This window comes from Manacus candei, unplaced genomic scaffold (genome assembly GCF_025592945.1).
Source record: "Manacus candei isolate 608988 ecotype Guabito, Panama unplaced genomic scaffold, ASM2559294v1 h1tg000090l, whole genome shotgun sequence".
In the NCBI taxonomy this organism is placed as follows: domain Eukaryota; kingdom Metazoa; phylum Chordata; class Aves; order Passeriformes; family Pipridae; genus Manacus; species Manacus candei.
The window spans coordinates 343,465-361,877 of NW_026138138.1; the positions used below are offsets into that span (position 1 = coordinate 343,465).

Below are 18,413 nucleotides of genomic sequence, written 5' to 3' on the forward strand. Positions count from 1 at the left end.
TCACCATCATGATATCAACAGGGAGCTCCAGTTATGTGATTTACTATTCAACACTTCTTTGTGCTAATTGGAAGGTCTGGGTTTGATTTATTTAACACAGTGTGTTTCTCTCCAGTGTACTTTAAAAGAGCATATATTATAGAGATTTTCTGTAGACAGACTCCATCCTCTTCAAGTCCTGCATGATTGTTTCTTTGTAAGGCACAAATGAAAAGTGATTCTTGTAAACAGCATAGTCACTAATTGATTGTCCAAAGGTCTTGCTTAATTAAAACTTCTTTTTGTCTTCCAGACACCCCGAACATGTGAAAATTTTATCAAATTGTGCAAGAAGAACTATTATGATGGAACAATTTTTCACCGATCGATTCGGAATTTTGTGGTGAGTATTGAAAAAATCCTGTCTCATACACCCAACATGTGATGATCTCAAAAGATATATTTACTTATTTCAGCTTTAGGTTCTTCCATGTTCGACAGCTTGAAATAGGTGTATATTAAATGTACCATCAGAACTAGGATTGTCCTGATTTACTCAGTGTGCACTTACTAGTGTTACTAACAATTGTCTCTGGCTCATGCTGTCACTTGGAGCATCACTGCATTGCTTTGGCTGTTCCAGACAAAGCCTTTAGGAGTCACTGCCTTGGCAAGGCTCTTGTTATCTTCCCTGAGCTGTGGGTGGGTTGTTGATGAACAGAAGGAGAGAAAGAGAGAGGGAAATGCTAATTTGGATAAGTAATACTGTGGCCTGTTGGAATCCCATTCAGATGAAACTTTAGAGAGCAGCTGAATTTCTGTTTCAGGTTGTGGTGCTTGGATACTGTCCAGTCATCCTTTCCTGAGCGTGCTCCAGCACTGGGTGCTCAGGCTTTCTTTGGGAAGGGGTTAAAGAGCACCTTGTCTTCCAGAACATTGTCTTTGGTAATGGAAGATCTCTATTTGTATAGTTACAGTCCAGGCAGTCTGGGATACAGTAGCTGCCCTGTAAGTTCCTTTCAGAAGAATTAACAACTTGATCCTGAAGGCAGAGCACATCTTTCAGGGAACATCACTGGATGTTACATTCCATCCTGTCATCCTACAAAAAGCTTTTTTTCTTTTGACAGCACTGTGTATCTCAGTTCATAGTTAAACTCACAGCTAAAATTGTGCTTGTGTGCTGCTAGTGTGAAACTGGCCATGGCACACTCCCTCCCCTGGCATTAGAATGTGGAATATTATTTTTGTAGATCCTGCATGTGCAGTGATTAATGCATGTGATAAATGTTGTTGCTGAAAGATTGGTTTCACATGAGGATTTTTTCTACTGCAGATAGTGAGGGGGATACAGGAAAATACAGATTCAGATACAAAAAATATACCATATTCTTTCATTTCTTGCCTTCCCTCATGTGGAGGGTTGGTGGCAAAATGTAAAGCCTTTTTTGTTCCAAAAGCAGTGCATCATCAGTTAAAAAGCAGGTTATGACCCAGCACATAATAGAAAGGATGATCTGGTTAACCCATTTGAGACTGGTTATTTTCCCTGTTTACCCACAAGAGACGTATTATTTTTATAAAACTGTCATTCTGCTCTTGGATAAGCAACATAAGGGGCGACAGCCAGCTGATAAAAGCAGCTCCAAATAAATAGTAATGGTTTTCTTTTTGCTGACTTGTCAACATGACACAGTATAGAAGGAAGAAAATCAAGGAACATTGGCTTTTATGGTTTGTATTTAATGTCTTTCACATGGATACCTATGTAACATTGATTTAATTTTAATTCTGCAGATCCAAGGAGGTGATCCTACTGGGACAGGAACAGGTAAGGTTGGCTTTGAATAAGTAAACTGTTTTCACTTCATGTGCTGTGTTGTTACATTTATTTCCAGACAGTTTGTAGATTAAAATTCTCTAGATGCTGTTACATGGTACATTGTGTTTACTTTAAAGGAGAGGTTTTATTGATATATGTTTATGACCATGTTACCATGTTCAGAATTTCATTTGATGAACTCTCAAGTCTAAAACTCAGAAACTCTTCCATGCAGAATTTTTGTTGGATTTTTGCTTCCTTTTTATTTCAGAAAATAAATAAATGAAAATTATAATGATTTTGCAGCTGGCCTTCCTGGTCAAAGAACAAAGGAAGAAACACATTCATGCAAAGTTGCTTTCAAATTCAGCATTAATGAAATACTTGAGACCTGTCTCAGAATTGGTGAATGGCCAGGTACCATCTGTTCTCCCAGCTAGTTGCCTTGTAAAGCCCAAGCTGCTGTTTTTCTAACTTTTAAGGATCACTGTTAGTAAATTCTTCTGCTTGTTCTTCCTCCCTTAGCTGGAGATCTGGTAACAGTCATGTCAGGAATGGTCAGGAGACAGAGCAGCTGAAAGGTCCTCATTGCCCACCACAGGAGAGATGCCTCGTATTATCTCCAGTTGCTGCTATAAATTTGCTCATTTTCCACTTTACCCTTTTATCTCCCCACTTGTGGATGTCACCAGTGTCCCCAGCTCCCTGCCTGGTCCTGGGGGGCTCTGTGCATCTTTGTTCCAGTTCATAAATGTGTCATATGCAAGCACTGTGTTCTTCTGTGTGTGCTCACAGGTCATCTAGAAGAGCCCTTGTTGTAGCTGGTAAATACTTTAGCTCTATTTACTGTGTAAATAATGTCAGTGTGAGTTGCCCAACAGCTCTTCTTACAGTGTATGTGATAATCAACCCTTGCAAGATATGAGACTAGTTAAAGGTTCAGTGTTTGGATGGCAAAAGCCCATTAACAAGAATTGTTGCCATCTCTGCTTGGACTGTCAAAATAAATGCAATTTGAGTTTTTATAAGGAAAGTTTTGGTTCAAATCCCAAAAGACATAATTAGGAACATCTTTTAAAATGAGAAATTAAGGAGGTGTCAGGAGACAGGAGAGATTTAATAGGTTGACTCAGACACCTCTCACCCTTGCAGGGTGGAGTTCAGATCCTGCTGTGGAATCAAAATGAACTTTCTGGTGTCATTCCTGTCTCTGTTTGTGCAAATGGTCAGAAGTGCTGTAAGACAGCACAATTAACAGTTGGCAGAGGACTGGCAGCGCTGCTGCACTGAAGGTCAAGACTCAGCTCTACTGGCAAAGCCAGTAGGAAGTGAAATGCAAAAATCCTCCTACATATACACTTTAAAAAAAAAGAAAGTCTAATGACCTCTAGTCTTTTCCATCTTGTTTTCCTCTGTGTCGTTCTTAATTAAATAGGAATGTATCGCAGGCAAGATGTCTTGCAAACATCTGTCAGGACTGTTAAAGTTCTAATAAAATGAACAGTGTATGCTCAAATGGACATGAGTGTTGCAAATTTTTAGAGACTGACTGCAGTTATGATAGAGTCCAAACAGTACAAATGTCTTTTTTGCAACGGAATAGTTTTTATTTCTTGAAGACAGTTGAATTTTAGGTATCTTTATTTCATCACTTCTCGAATATGATAATATCATAAGAAAATCTAAATGGACAGCGTGGTGGGCTGCTGGATTGCTCTTGAGCTGTCATGCCTGTGTGTTTAATACTTTCTTAAATGAAGCTGCTTAGACAGTTCACAGAGTGCAAGCAGTCTGTCAGGATTTGTTCCTGACTACCTGATAGATCCAGGGCACTTGACTGGGAGGCAGAAATTTCACTGGTGTGTGTCGAGCTGTAAGAAGGTGGCCAGACCTGAGGGCCTGTCTGGCTTGATGTTCTCTCCTTGATATTGTCTCCACAAGAGCACAGCCAGAGGAAGGTGCAGCTCAGCAGCAGAGCTGGAGCCTGGCAGATGCAGTGATGCCCTCCTGGGCTCCCCTGCTCTGAAAGGGTTGGTCCATTGGTTTGTGCCTCGTTAATGTGATCACAGGCATTCATGTTAGGAAAGCTTTGGAGTAAAGCACTGGGATTCAGTACTTTGTACCTTTTTTACCTGGGTCCTCTATGTTATTTGCAGGATAAATTCTCTTTTTTATTTCATTTGGCAACTGGAAAGAATTTCAGTATTTCTTCGATTCACTGTTTCTTAGAAGGAAAAAAAAAGATGCATCTTTGAAGGCTAAAAAGACCATAAGATTTAGTGGTCTTTAGAAGTAAATAACTTGACTTCTGTAATATCAGAGAAGCATATGAGAGTAGAACAGGGCTTTCTTCCCAGATACTTCAGTTGGCAGTCGGGAGGACTATGTGGAGGTTACCCTTTAAATGTCAATATTTTAAACTGTTTCTGTTAGGCCTTTTGTAGGAAGACTTCAGAAAAAACAGCATACTTTTTTTCTCCTTCCACACAGAACCTTCTGCCTTAACTGATGGTCTCTGGCTAAGAGGTTTGGGATTTTTTTTTTGCCTGGGTTTTTTTTAAAAAACCACCTTTTCCAAACTGATACAGGGAAGGTACGTTAAACCTGTATATATTTTTCTTCTTCTCTTTATTCAATTATTCCCGTTCATTAGTTCAGGAACTAAAACAGACTTGTTCAAGTATCTTCCCACCATTTGGTTTCTGTCATCTGACATTCATCTCATGTTCAGCAGCAGGTGTCAGGTTTATGGTTGCAATACCCAGATGCTCAGATGATCACCTGCTCCATTGCCAGCTAAGGCCAGGACTGTTCATCTTCTGGGTGGGTTTGAACACACTCAGTACTACATGACATAAGGTTATGAGTCACACAGACTGCAACTGTGCTCTCAGCTCACCTGGATTAAGTGTGCTTGTGTTTTGGAAGCACTTCACAGAGGTCACAAATGCCAAGCTGGTGGTCACTGACCATCCTCTTCCATGGCTGCTCTGGCTGAACAGCCCTCTCTGTAAGCAGCTCTGATCCCTACTTTGTTCTTTGTTATTCAGCTCCCAATGTCCTTTATGAGTCTTTTTTGGGCTGTCATAAAAGTAACCATGACCCAGCAGGAGTGTGAAGGACAACTGATTCCTGGTACTGAGCAGTTGACCTTGGGATGGAGGAGGGTGGGAATTAGCCTTGTGGTATCCAGGAGTTGAGATACCACCCTGGGAAAGGAGTGGGGAATAGTTTCCCTGTAGCACAACTGGCAGACTTGCACTGCCAGAGTAGTCAGATACACAGTTCTGACACTGATTTTGAGGACCAGGCTTATTTTCTACAGCCTTCAACTTAATGTTTCATAAGACCACTGGGAGAAATTTTATTGTGCAGCAGCAGCTTATTTCTTTTCTAACAAAATAACCACCCATAGAGGCAGTATTCAGAGCAATAAGCTGAGTCATGGTCATTCTTTGTAATGATTTATTATTTGAAAATGAATTTTAGATTTGTGACGTATCTCTTTTCCTACCGTTCATAACAACTAAGTGGTTGAACACTGTGAGTAATTCTAACTCATGGTCGTGCAAGTGGAGCAGCTGCTCTGTATTTTCAGTGTTCCAAATAATAGAAGAAAATTTGCATGTAGGAAAAATAGGTTTAATATCCTAACCCTTTTGTATGAAAAAGGGGAAACTGTATGCAAAGCATTACATTTTCAAAGCAGCACAGGCATTTTTCAGCCACTGTGACTTGCAACCTGTTGGAAGATCTCATGAATCAGCCTGTGTGTGCCTCTGTCCTTTTATGGATCCTGGAGGGCACAAAGGAGGCCTAAAACAGCTGTAAAAGTCCCAAGATAAAATACCACTGGGAAATGGGAATTGCATTTTAGTTGGCAGCAAGAGCTCCTCTGAAATGTCAATAGCAAAGGGCTGTGGACAAACTCGGTCAATGCAATGTGATGTCCTAACAAAGCAAGTTCCTAAACTGTGTCAGTTGTAGAACCCCTATTCATGCCTGACTGAAGCTCAGCAAATGGGCAAGAGCAAGCCTTTTTTATCCAGAATATACTCCTTTTACATTGCAGCCCCTCTGCAAATCCTGTCACAGGTATGTGGGGTTCAGAGTACCATGTCTTCTGAGCTGAGAGGAGAGAAGCACTTGCTGCCTGAGCTGAGGCTTTCATATTTGCAAAATGATTCCAGAATCTCACTTGGAAAGCTCTACAGAAGTGTCAGATGTTATTATGTACCTCGTTGTTCCAAATGACAAGAAGAAAATTACAGAAAGTAAGCCATCATTTTTGTGAATCAGAGCCCTCCCACTTCCTTACCACTGCTTAGCAATTTTTATGCCAGAAAAAGGAAGGATTTATTTAAAATCACAACTGTCATGAATGATGATTCCCAGCCCACACCTGGCTTTTGGAATGCTACATCTCTGAAGCTTTAGGTGCATCTCTCAGCTTTTTGCAACAAAGTTGTACAAATTCTGTGATTTTACCTCATAAAATTTTTGAAAATACCTTTAGTAGAAACAAAAACTACCAAAGAGTAATCTGGTTTAGTTCAAAAGATAATCTGAAAATGTGGCTTTTTTCTAGAGAGTGGCTTAATGTGTGATTGCTTCAGATGTCAGTTCAGATCTGTTCACCTGTTCACTGTCAGCAGAAGATGCAGCTACGAGACTGAGTAACTAACCACACTTCAGCACAAGCTATTTTAGGTACATTAAGTATATTAAGTACAAGTATCTTGCCACTCTGGATAGCCATGGAAATTATTAATATTTTTTAAGAGTTGCGTGGTCTGTCTTGTTTCATCTCTGTGTGAGAATGAGTTAAACGCCTCTTTAATTTAAGAGAAGGGTTTTTTTAGTGAAAAACGTGGAATTGTTTCCCAACTTCCTTCAGATTTGAACCTGGGGTATCTGAGTAGGCATGTGATTTTTGTTCTACTGAATTGTACAAAAGCTCTTTCTGGCTCCTGAAGACTGTGACGTTGAACACGTTAAATGCTGTTGAAGGCCAGTGTGTTGCTGTGGCTGCTCTCAAGCTCATTTCCAGCTTCGTGCACGCAGGAGATCCCCGTGGGGGGTGTAAGTACTCCCAGCACCAATCCAGCCAGTGGCAGTACCTGTTGGGGCCATGGCTGCTGCCATGAGAACTCCTCTGATCTTCAGCACAGAAGCCCCCTGAATTTTTTTCCAGCACTTTTTGTAATAGGATCTCAGAAACATTTGCAAGTCCGGTAGGCACCACAGATAATCTAGTGCCCAGCAGATAATCTTATCAGGAGTAAGCTGAGAGGAAGGTGAGGTGAGGGGCAGTGCTGCCAGCTGGGCATCCAGCACCCAGAGGAAATTCTTGTTTTCTGTGGGCTTTGCTTGTAGGTGCTGCATCAGTGTTGGGCTGAGGGGTTTGCTGTGTCCTGACTCCGTGTCTGCTCAGCAGTGATCCGGGTGTGCTCGGAGGAAGATTTGGGGAATATAAGGAGGAGCCTCCTCTCTTTCTGGCACGTTCTGGGAGTGTAACATGAGAGGGCAGGAGCCAGACACTGCAATGCTCCCACCTCCCCTGTCTGCATCCATCCTGCTTTCAGGAAACTAAGAAAATGGCACAGCCACACCTCCCAACTGCGTTGAGATTAAACGCAGTCAAATCTGCTAGATACTTCCCAACACCTCATAAATATTATTATTAGGTTTGGAGGCTGTGAGTGATTTTCCCAAGGTTACACTGAGATCTAAAATGTAAGAATGTGAAATCCCTGTTGAAGCCCCCCTAGCTGAGCATTAGGCACTGTGCTGCCATGGCACTAGACTGATGAGGGGTCTGCACTTAAATCTTCACAGGGAAAGTAATGCTGGGTTTCAGTAAGTAAAAAAATACATGTGTGCAACTTACCATCTTCTGGCTTGCTCGGTGTAGTCCTGCTTCAAGCAGATACTTGAAACCTGGAACAATTCCAGAGGTTAGCAGGAGTTTGACAAAAAGCACGTTCAGGCTATTTGGGATTTTCCTTTTTTTTTCTTTAAAAAAAAAAGGAAAATCCCAAAGTATTCTCCTTAAATAAAAAAAAAAAAAGTATTCTCTTTAAATTATTAAAAAAACTGAAACAAACCAACAGCAAAATCCCCAGGCCATGCCTGCACTGCTGTCTGAGTGCCTTTGCAGTGTCTCCACCACCCTTTGCCAGTCTGTGCTGCCTGGTCTCCACAGACACTTCAGCTCTGTCCTTCAGAGGACGTCTGGCCTTTTAGGCACATTCTACACAGGCCATTCCCTGTTCTTGCTGCAGCTCCTGGGCAGTCAGAATTAGCCTAGCAAACAGCTGTATGGCAGACAGAGAGGGAAGCAGGGGCTGGAACTCATGCTGTAACTATCTGCTAAAATATTAGCCCTTACCTGCAGAGAACTGGGATGCACACACATGAGATTAATTCTGACCTGTAGTGCATGATCCAAAATGAAATGATACAAAAATAAATATTCCAAAACCTAAAGATCATGGCTCATTACTCCTGTCTGCAGGCTCTTGGGTCTGGTTGGTTGTTGTACCAGAAAGAGAGAGCAGTCTCTGTCATTCACAATTTTTCTCTTTCCTTTTGAATAATTTTTCTGACTGGTGAAGGCTTTAGGCTTGATTCCACTCTCTTTCAGCAGGCTGACAAAGCTGTAATTCCAGCATGGAATTACATTCCCTGCATACTGGAAGCATTTGAAGGGTGTAGTGGACTCACAGGTTTGGCCAATTGCTGCTGTGTCCCATCTCAACAGGCTGTGCTCATGTCCTGTATCCTCTGAAAACTTCAGCCAGCACAAACTCCTCTAGAACTGGCTGCAGCTGGACCATGTGCTTGTCATCCACTACTGGAAAAGACTGACATATGGGATCAAGCTGATATAATTTAGCCAATCTTAAAATATTCAATAGCCAAGGGTTGTGGAAGTAATCACTCCTCTACCCCTGATTACAGAAAATCCCTACAGGGTTTGTCCCCTTTTGACACCTCTTGTCAAGTTGCAGAGCAGGCAACACTCAACTCTATTAATAAATCTTTTGAACATGATTAATTGGGTTTTTAAGCGGGTCAGTTTCTTCCAAAATCTCACTTATTCAGTTCCACTCTCAGCTGTCCAGATGTGATGCCTTGTTTTCATGGTATCATCTGAAACTCTTTTCTCATTTAATGCACTCTTGTGAGTTTTTTGGATGAGGTTTTCAGTAGGAGGCTGTTCCCTTCCTTGGTTTTATTTGCTCTTGCCTGTGCAGCCGTGTCATCAAACTGCTTCTGTGTTCCATGTGCAAATGGCCACTGAGCAGCACAGATCCTTTACTGACCTCCTGCTGCACCAGTGATACACTTACTCCAGAGGATTCTTGAGCCTGTTTTGCAGATGGACCAGTCATGCCGTCTGTTTGGATAGTTTTGTTTGTTTTATTTTTAATACTGTCCTAAGGTGAAATATTTTTCATGGTTTGTCAAACAGGATTATGGATTTGACTGTAAAACTATGACTCATCTCAGCCTTCGTTTTTCTTATTAAGAATGATCCTGGTGGAAAGTGCAAATGAAAATGTCAGATCTGTCATAAATAATGTAAAAATGACAGCCAGGGGGAGAGCTCTACCAGACCCTCTTTCTGTCCACAGTCACAGAAATCAGTTTTGGAGGGCTGCGACTGGGGTTTGTGCAGTTTTGTCATCCTTTTGACTTCATTGCATTTAAGTGCTCACATCATCCAGGTATCTAGTCCAAATATCTAATTTATGCCTGTTATTTTGGAGGACCATGTGTCATCATTCCTGATTGTTTAGCTGGAAATCAAGCATTTGAGCTTATAGCTCCTGTGCTTAGTTGATTCTATGAATGCATTTCATCTCCCTGATATTTTATTTCTGGAAGCAATGCTATATCCAGGGTGCAATTAAACTAGTAATTCTTTGCTCTGGGTTTTGTCAGAAAGCCAATTTTAAAGATTTAATGTCTCAAAGGAGAAAAATGATGGTGGACCAGCAGTAAAAAATGAAATCCTTGACAGTTCTTCAGCACAGGACACATAAGGCTGTTGATAAGCAGTGTGCTCTGTTGCAGCTGATAGTGTGAGGCACAGAATTTTGTTGCCAGTTGCAAACATCAGATTTCAAGGTCGAGCTCAAATACTGGCCTAGTGATAGGGGTGAGGTAACAGTGTATGACACAGGTAGTGATCCAGGTGCTGGAAACCTTGAGTTTAATGTCAGTGCCTGTTACAAAACACAGTGGGGAACTAATGAAAACAAACATTATTCTTCTGTCGTCTTTTCTCTTTTAAGGAGGAGAATCTTACTGGGGAAAACCTTTCAAAGATGAATTCAAGCCCAATTTGTCCCACACAGGACGTGGTGTTCTTAGTATGGCAAATTCAGGACCCAATACAAACAAATCACAGTTGTAAGTAGTCACTTGCTTTTTATGCTTTATTGTTTCCCTCTGGACATTGTGTCTTACTCTGTTAAGAAAACAAATGACATTTTATGAGCTACTCTTTAAAATTCAGTCAAGTGAAATATTCTGTCGGGTGCTGCATGTTCCAGTCAGGGCTACAGCTGCTCCTACCAATCTAAGAGCAAAGTGAAGCATGGCAATAAGACCCAGAGATCTATTATATCATCAGTAATTTGTCTTTTCCGGTTTTATGATTTGAAGTTTTTGTTTGTTTTTGTCAGTGTCCCCCCAGTGTTACCCCTGTAAGATCATATCTATTCACTCTGTTTAAATTTAGCCCTGTATTGAACTTTTTGAAAGGGCTTAATGAAATGAAACATACACTCTATGAAAATGTTACTTCTTTTTAGTCACCTGATAAAGAACAGTTCTGCTCTTTTGAAATGTTTAAACCCAGACATGGCAAAGTGCACAATCTGGGATTGATAATAGCTTGTTTTTCAATGTACAAAAGCAGATTGAGGACTAAAATGAGGAAAAAATGCATAAAAAAGCAGAAAGTAACACCAAGGAAATGTAAAGATGCTGAAGTTGTAATAGCCTTGTTTGTGTGTAACATTAATATGGGTGTTTGCCTGCCATCCTTTGAAAATGTCTCTTTGAGCCAGCTATTTATTGGTTGCTCCAAAGTTGTTCTTTTATCGGGAGCAGCAGGAGAGTGAGAGAATGTGTGTGTGTGTGTACAATACTGTGCCTTGGGACTGAAGAGGAAGGGAGGGGGTTCTTGGTGTTGGTCTTCATGATAGTAAATGTTATTATGGCTTATAAACTCTGCAGCAGTGTGGTTTGCTTTAATTCAACACAAGTGCTTGTCTCAGGGCCTTTAATAGGCTTACTCGCATTCTTAAGGCTAAGCACGTGTTGGGCAGTTTGCAGGATCAAGTTGCTGTACAACTTATTTTGGATTTGAATGTTGTTGCCAGCACTCAGGTGCTAAATTATGGGAGAGCAGAGACTTATTTCTTCTTTTCTTTAAAAAAAAAAAAAAAAGAAGCAGGGATTCTAGAAACAGAAGTTACAGAGATCATGAGTGATGTGCCATATTGAGTCACATTTGCTGCTGTAAATGTGATTGTATGTTCTCCTAAAATTTGCAAATGTAATATGAAATTCCTTTATATGTAAGTCCTTAAGAGACTCCAGCTGCCCATATTTATAAAGCTTCCTGGGCATCACTGAGACACTTCTGACAAATGCTGTGGCCTTGGGAACTGCTGAATAGCTTTCCCCATAGGTGACAGGCAGTGCAGGACAGAGGGAGCTGTGTCCCCTCTGCAAGGTGATGCTTCAGTAATGCTCAGGACCTCTCCTCTGGGATCATCCCAAATTAATTCTGTTATCCTTAATTTTATTTTGACTGGCAGTAATGAATTAGAAGCTTTCTCTGTATATTTGCTACTGCTCAGATTTCTTTTTATTACAATGCTACATAACTGACCACATGATGTATTTAAGTATTGGATATCCAGGAATAAAGTGGTGCCCTGTGTAGGAGTTTGCATCCTGTACAGCCTCTCAGTGCTTTCCTCCATGTCTTAATAGATTGTCTGGCACATTACAGCCCCTCCTATTTGCAATCATATAACTTCCTGAGGCAGTTGCTTATATGGAAAAGTGTTTTTGGAATGCTTATATATTTTTAGCTGTCTCTTATGTGGTGCAACAGATGGGGACAGGGAGGAGAGCCAGCACTGCATGTCCAGCCAAGACGGGCCATTGTGGTCTGCAGAGCTCAGTGTGGAAACCTCTGTCTCACACACTTGTAGGCCAAGTTTTCCAAAGAAGCATCAAGCTTTAGAGAGAGGTTTTAGTAGTAAAGATTGCTTTGGATTTGTAATTTAGTTCCCATGATAAAGTCTAAGAATACAGCCTCCAAAATTAAAAGTCCGGTTAATTAAAAATCCAAGCTTCACAGGTTTTCATTACTTTGGACACTTTGAAGTATTATTCTGGGGTATTTGTGTCTGAAGCACAAGTTTGCTCTTTGTCCAGAGGAGAAATGGATCACCAACAGGCCAACTGAAGGGAAGTGCAAAAAGTAAATATCCAAAAAAATAAAAATTTCCACTGGCAGAGACTGTTGTGCCATGTAACTGTCTGCTGGATGCAGCTCCTTGTCGTGCACGTCTCCCTGCCTTGCATGAGCTTCCCAGAGCCTGCGTGGCCAAGGAGGCAGATGCTCAGATTAATCTTGGACTTGGTGCAAGGCCCCATGGTTGGAATATTCTTTAGGGATAAAGGTGTAAAAGTGAGAAGTCAAAACTCCAGAAATCCAGGATGAAACCCCCAAAACTGAGGAGTTGAAGGATGTTTTGTCAGCGGGCCTCCCAGAGAGGAGCCAGAGAGGGAGGGGGGCTTGTTTTTCTCCAAGAGCTTTTCCATAAACTTTCTGGTTTTAAGCATTCCTGGCTGTTGTTGAGGGTCAGTGCGACAATATGGTAACTGTTATGTCTTTATTCTTTCCAGCTTCATCACATTCCGCTCTTGTGCGTATCTGGACAAGAAGCACACAGTTTTTGGAAGGTAAGTGAAGGATATGGGCAACAGTACAGCAGATGTGCTCTCCTGTGTGTCTGAAGCCTAAGGAGAAGAATCTGGTGACTCTTGTAATTGAACTGGAGCCAAATCCTAGCTTACAGTGCAGTTCTTCTGGGCATGAGTAGGTGGCCAACATGGCATCAGTGCCAGTCATCAGACCCTGCCTTTTTTCCTCCTTCCATCCCTGTAAGTTGCCTTACTTCCCTGGAGGGTGGCCCTCCAGGAGTCATGAACACAGGAATGAACCGTATTAATATTTGTGCATGGTAATTGCTGGGACACAGGAGATTACCTCTTCAATACTGCTTCATCCTCTTATAGGCCATCAACTGGAAAATTAGTCATGACAGGACTACTCTTCATCATGGCATAGAACATAGAGCTTCTGCATAGATTAGGTCTTTTGGTCCATTTTGTTCTTTTTTGTCCTTTTCTTTTATTCCTGACAGTTCTCATTGGTATAAAATCTGTATGTGTGTGTATGTACATACATATGTGTTTATGTACATAAAGATATTTCCAATGCCCAAACAGTGAGGGAACTTCATTCCTTATAAAGAAGTCTCTTCTAGAAGTCTTTTCCAGTGAAGCCCTCACATGAGGGCAAAGTTTGTTCTTTGCTTGCTCTGCTGCAGGTACCTGGTATTTACCAAGCCAAGCAGAGTGTTCTAAAGCATCCCCAGGAGCAGGAGGAGGGGGAGTGTTGCTGACCTGCTGCACTGGTAGTTCCTGAGAATCTTACAATCTTTTTAAATTGAGATCTGCTTTGTTATTCTTTTCACAGTTTTATCCGTTTGGAAGTCAGCGATTGAAAATAAAACCATGTGCTGTTTACTTTGATTGGATGTCATGCAATTGTGCTGTACAGTGACAGTGATATATATAATCCCATCTTCCCTGCCTGCAAGTTCTTGAGGCAGAAAACGCTTCATTGCATTTGTTTTAGTGCTGTTAGTTCCAATACTGATTCTTCAATAATTGCACCCTTGAAAATGTATTTCTTTTTTTCTTTCTCAGGTGTGTCCTAGAAAAATTCAAAGTTCCCTTGTCATTTGGTGAAAGCAGATAAATAAGGCAAATGCCAACACCAAAAGCTGAGAGCCAGTATATTCTTGGAGGAGTTACCTTACCTAGATCTTGAGACTATTTCACTTAAGCTACACTTTGAGTCCACCTTGCAAAAATCCCTTCAAATCCCATACAGTAATGCTGTTAACCTGAGCTGGCCACCTCATCAAATAGTATTTGGGTTAGGACAGCTCAGCTGAAAAGGTGCCTGTTCTTAGTTCTGGATGCAGCCTGGCTTCAGGGAGCACACTGGATAGTCCTGCAGTGTCTTTGCTGTGCTTCCCCAGGGCTCCAGTTTTACCCTAATTCACCAGGAAGGAATCTGGGGAGCAGCTGAGCTCCCTGGGGTGCAGGGAGGGTGCTCCCAAAAGCCTTTGCACCAGCTGATACCTCAAGTACCTTATGAGCAAAATAGCTCAGATGATGTTTCACACTGTACGGTGCCCTTTGGAGAGGAATTACTTCAATCCAAGTAAATCTGGTTAAATGTCTATAGCAGAGATTTTTGCAGTTTTAACAAAGACTGTCTTAATTTGTGAATTGTCTTTGTTACTGCAGAAATCTGAGCTTAGGTGCCAGAATAAAGAAGTGGTGCTGCTTTCCCAGCACTGCAAATATTTTTAGCTGAAATATAATGGAAAAGCTTTATAAAAAATGTTGGTTTGGAATCATGTTTGGCTCCCTGCATGAAAACTGGGTGACATCTTCCTATGAACACAGAGCAGGTGAATTTTACTCTGGTCTCACTTGCACGTAAATAAAGATTAATTCAAGGAATGTAAAAAATTAAGATACTGGGATATATGTATTCCAATCACTCTATATTAATCTACAAATTGAATTCTTGAATAATCAAATTTACCTAAAAATGTAATATAAAAGGTTGATGTGTGTATATTCTGTCATCAAAATCCTTCAACTGTTTTTACCTGCATTGTTTTGAAAAGCCATAGAAGAAGATGCCAGAGATTGTACCTCTAGTGAAACTTCAGCTTCAGTTTGCTATTTTAGATCCCGAGTGATTCTGGGATTTGGTGACTGTATCTGATCTTAGACTGTATAGTACAATAATAATGTCTGGGAAGCATATCTAGGAATAATATCTAGGTTTAAGAACAGAATGAACCCATGAAATCAGGATTCTTTGTTTCCATCAATGTTAAATTGGATTGTCTTGATTGGATGCTTACTGGCCTGTTGTGACTTTCATATAGATTTGAGGATTACTTATTTCAGTTAATATAAACCCCTAAATACTCTGATCTGACCTGTACCCTCAGCTATTCCTGTGTGGCTCTGGTTCCTGTTAATGTCACATAGGTATCTTGGAGAGCACAATTTGATCTGTTTGTAAGTTGTATAGAACTTTTCAGCAGGTTTTCCATACTTCAGAGAACAAAAAAGAATGAAAGAGCAACTATTCCCCACTCCTTTCTTTGTTTTTTTTTGATCCTGTGTGGGATGGAACACTGATGGTTTCTTCTCTGGAGCTGTATCTTATTCATGTCCCCACTGGTTTGAAACACAATTTTTGCATGGGGTCAGATATTAGTGTTGGAGGTTTGGCTGTTGTTTGGAAAACACCCCAGGTGTGGGCCGTGGGGCTGTGAGAGGGGACGTGTCTGGCTTGGGGCAGGGGGATTTTCGAGTCTCAGGAGAAGGGGGCAGCTGGAGGACAGGGCAGGCATCGTGTAGGCATCGTGTCATGATTGTGCTGCTCACCATGGCAGTGATGAGGATGGGTGTACTGAAAAGAAAGGAGATAATCTGGTGTGGATGGGGAGCAAAAACAAAGGCAGAGTGTAAGAAGAATGCCTTCCCTTGGAGGCTGCATGAATTTCCTGCTCCAGCAGAGCTGCCTAGATTAAATTAGTAATTACCATTTCTAGTAATTACTATTTCTCCTGACTTAGAGAATGACGTAAAATTAACATGAAAACTAACTGGTGGTGTTTCTGGGCTTCTAGCTTGCTGGTAAGAGGTTTAATTTAGAAATTCAAATCATGTAAACCAACCAACGTGCATTTGCTCTGCACAGAGTGGATGAGAGGCATTTGCAGGGGCTGAACTGCTGCATGGGGAGGGTCCTGCCTGCTGCTGCCCTGGGCTCTGGGGGGGCTCCTTCTTACCCTTACCTTGCTACAACTGGGAGTTCAGCTGTGCTGTGATCTGCATGAGCTACAGGAACATTACAGCCAAAACAGCAGAGAGGCTCAGATTCCTGTCTGCTATGCTTCATGCAATTTAGATGCAAGCACATCCCATCCATGTTGTTAGTATGTTTTCTTTTTTTCCAGTGTCCTGCAGCTTCTGTGGATCAGAGACCTGCTACATTTACCCTTTATAAGCAGACTTAGAAACAGTCTCTGTCCCTGAGAGCTGTGTAAGTAGAAAAAAGACTGCATATAGATACAGGGAAGTTGTGACAATGACCCATTTCAGTCTACCTTCCACCAACAGTTTACACTTTTTTCAGAAAAAGAAACCCTCAGGAAAAAGTTAAATTGCTTTGTGGATGTTTTTTGGGAGCCTGTTCCAAAGCTGAAGAGACACATTAAAAAGTGCATGTTTCAAATAATAGTGGAAGGTGTTCAACAGGAGGAGAAAAATGCTTTTGGAATTTTGGGTGAGATTTAGGACAAGCAGAGCACAGTAGACTTGAAAATGAGGTCAAATTGGAGGCATCAGTCAGTAGCTGACATTCACTCAGCTTAGTCTTCTCTTTTCTTCCCTTCTCCCCTTGCCAGATGCTTTTGTGGAAGAGAGTTCTTCCCTTGGATCAGTATCACTCTGTATTAAGTATTCCTTAACTTCTTTAATGCTTTGTACTGCCATTCTGTAGAATGGGGCAGTGAAAGTAACTCTTGTCCTCTAAAGTAATTATCTCCATAAAACAACTGCCAGGTGTTATTCAGTTAGCTGGGTAGGGTTAAATAACAGTGTCTGGTTCCACTTGCAATATTCCCTGTATGGTTTGAATCAGTGAATCCCAATGGCTTCTAAGCTGGAAAACTCATGTTCTTCTTGCTCTTCTGCTTTAGTACAACTGAAGAGTGGAGAAATCGTGTGACAGCAGAAGAACTGATTCTGTGTAGGAGCCTGACCTAATTTTGCCCTGCAGAGTCTGCTCCTCAGACACTGGGATAGGAGGGAAGAGCAAGGTGGGAAGAGAAGCCAGGCCTCCTTTGGAAGCTGTGGCTGTGGTCTCCTGCAGCACACCAGGACTGGGCTGTTGGAGCTGCATGAGGGCTGCTGTCATGTTCAAAACAGTTGTATTGTCTCTGGAGAGGGACCTGTGCCAAAGCAGGGAAGTCCTTGTGTGCCAGGTTCTTCTGTTGAGTCTAGTTTCAAAAAGATTTTTCCAAGTTGTTTGATTTTTTCAGCACCCTGTATTACCATGTCTCACCTGCTAGATTAAGTCCTTATGAGAGATGGAGATATTTTGGCTGCGTTCTTGTTGCACATTGGAATTGCACCCTCCACTGCAGATTGAGTGTGTGCATAGAAGACATTTTGTCCCGGTTGTACGTGTTTGTGCATGTATGTACTGTTCTCTCTGTGTGTATATAAATATATGTTCTCCTTTTTATAAAAATAACCCTAAGGGCAGAATGTGTTTACACATACAGCAATGTTTCTTTCTGGTTTCTGTTTCTAGTTCAAAGCACTTTTTTAAATAGTCCAGACATTGTTGTTTTATCATCCTCTGACCAGGAAACTATCGTCCTGGACTGCTGCCATCCCCAGCACTGCATAAGGCTTGATTCCTATAATTCTTTTCTAAACAAAAGTATGAGAAATAGGTCCCCATGAGGGAGAGGCACTCCTCTCTGGGGGCAGCATTGGCTGGTGTCCAGTGAGACCTTCCCTGGCACATTGCACATGGACAGAGCTTGCTCCAGATATTCCACCTAAACGTCGTGCAAAGACATTGGTGGTGGTTATGAAGCAAGGTTACCAGGTTACATAAAGGAGCCCTGACAGGAAGGAAGATTTTAATAACATATCTAAATGTGAAATGCAAAGATATCCAGTGCTAACTTACCCAGTTTTCAAGAAAACAGAATTGCACGATTAAGGGCAGATTTTTGTTTTCATTCCTATGCTAACAGAAAAAAACCCTAAATGTGCCTACCTTGTCATTCATGCTTAGATGTAATGCAACATTTATCAAGCTCCTCTAAAAATACAAGCTGTCTCAGGGATGCTGAGCTAAATATAGAGTTGAGATCATCCTTTCTCTGTTCAGTGTCTCCTGGAAGCACACAGCAAACTCTCGGTGTCACTGGTTGTTCTAATGTAAATGGTATCTTGAAGGTGTTACCCTTTCCCCTGTAGCATGTCATCTGAACATCTGTTTAAACCTCACCTAGTCAATGTAGGACAAACCATGTGTGGCACCTTATAAAAGGAACAGAGCCAGAAGCAGGGGAAAACACTAAATTTGTTTCTGCCTTCTCCCTTCCCTGCTGGCTCCCAGCTTGGCAGAAATGACACTGCACGAGACAGGTCAGCACAGGGAACTGTCACT

General features: G+C 41.5%; 1 protein-coding gene across 1 annotated transcript in view; it reads left to right on the plus strand.

Annotated features, from left to right (window-relative positions):
* The window catches only part of PPIL2 (peptidylprolyl isomerase like 2), a 66,414-nt gene that overhangs the window by 40,249 nt on the left and 7,752 nt on the right, over positions 1 to 18,413 (plus strand). The window contains exons 13-16 of the mRNA XM_051767967.1: positions 293 to 382; positions 1,777 to 1,810; positions 10,105 to 10,222; positions 12,743 to 12,799. Of these exons, the coding sequence (XP_051623927.1) occupies positions 293 to 382; positions 1,777 to 1,810; positions 10,105 to 10,222; positions 12,743 to 12,799 (299 nt within the window). The remainder of the gene's footprint in view (positions 1 to 292; positions 383 to 1,776; positions 1,811 to 10,104; positions 10,223 to 12,742; positions 12,800 to 18,413) is intronic.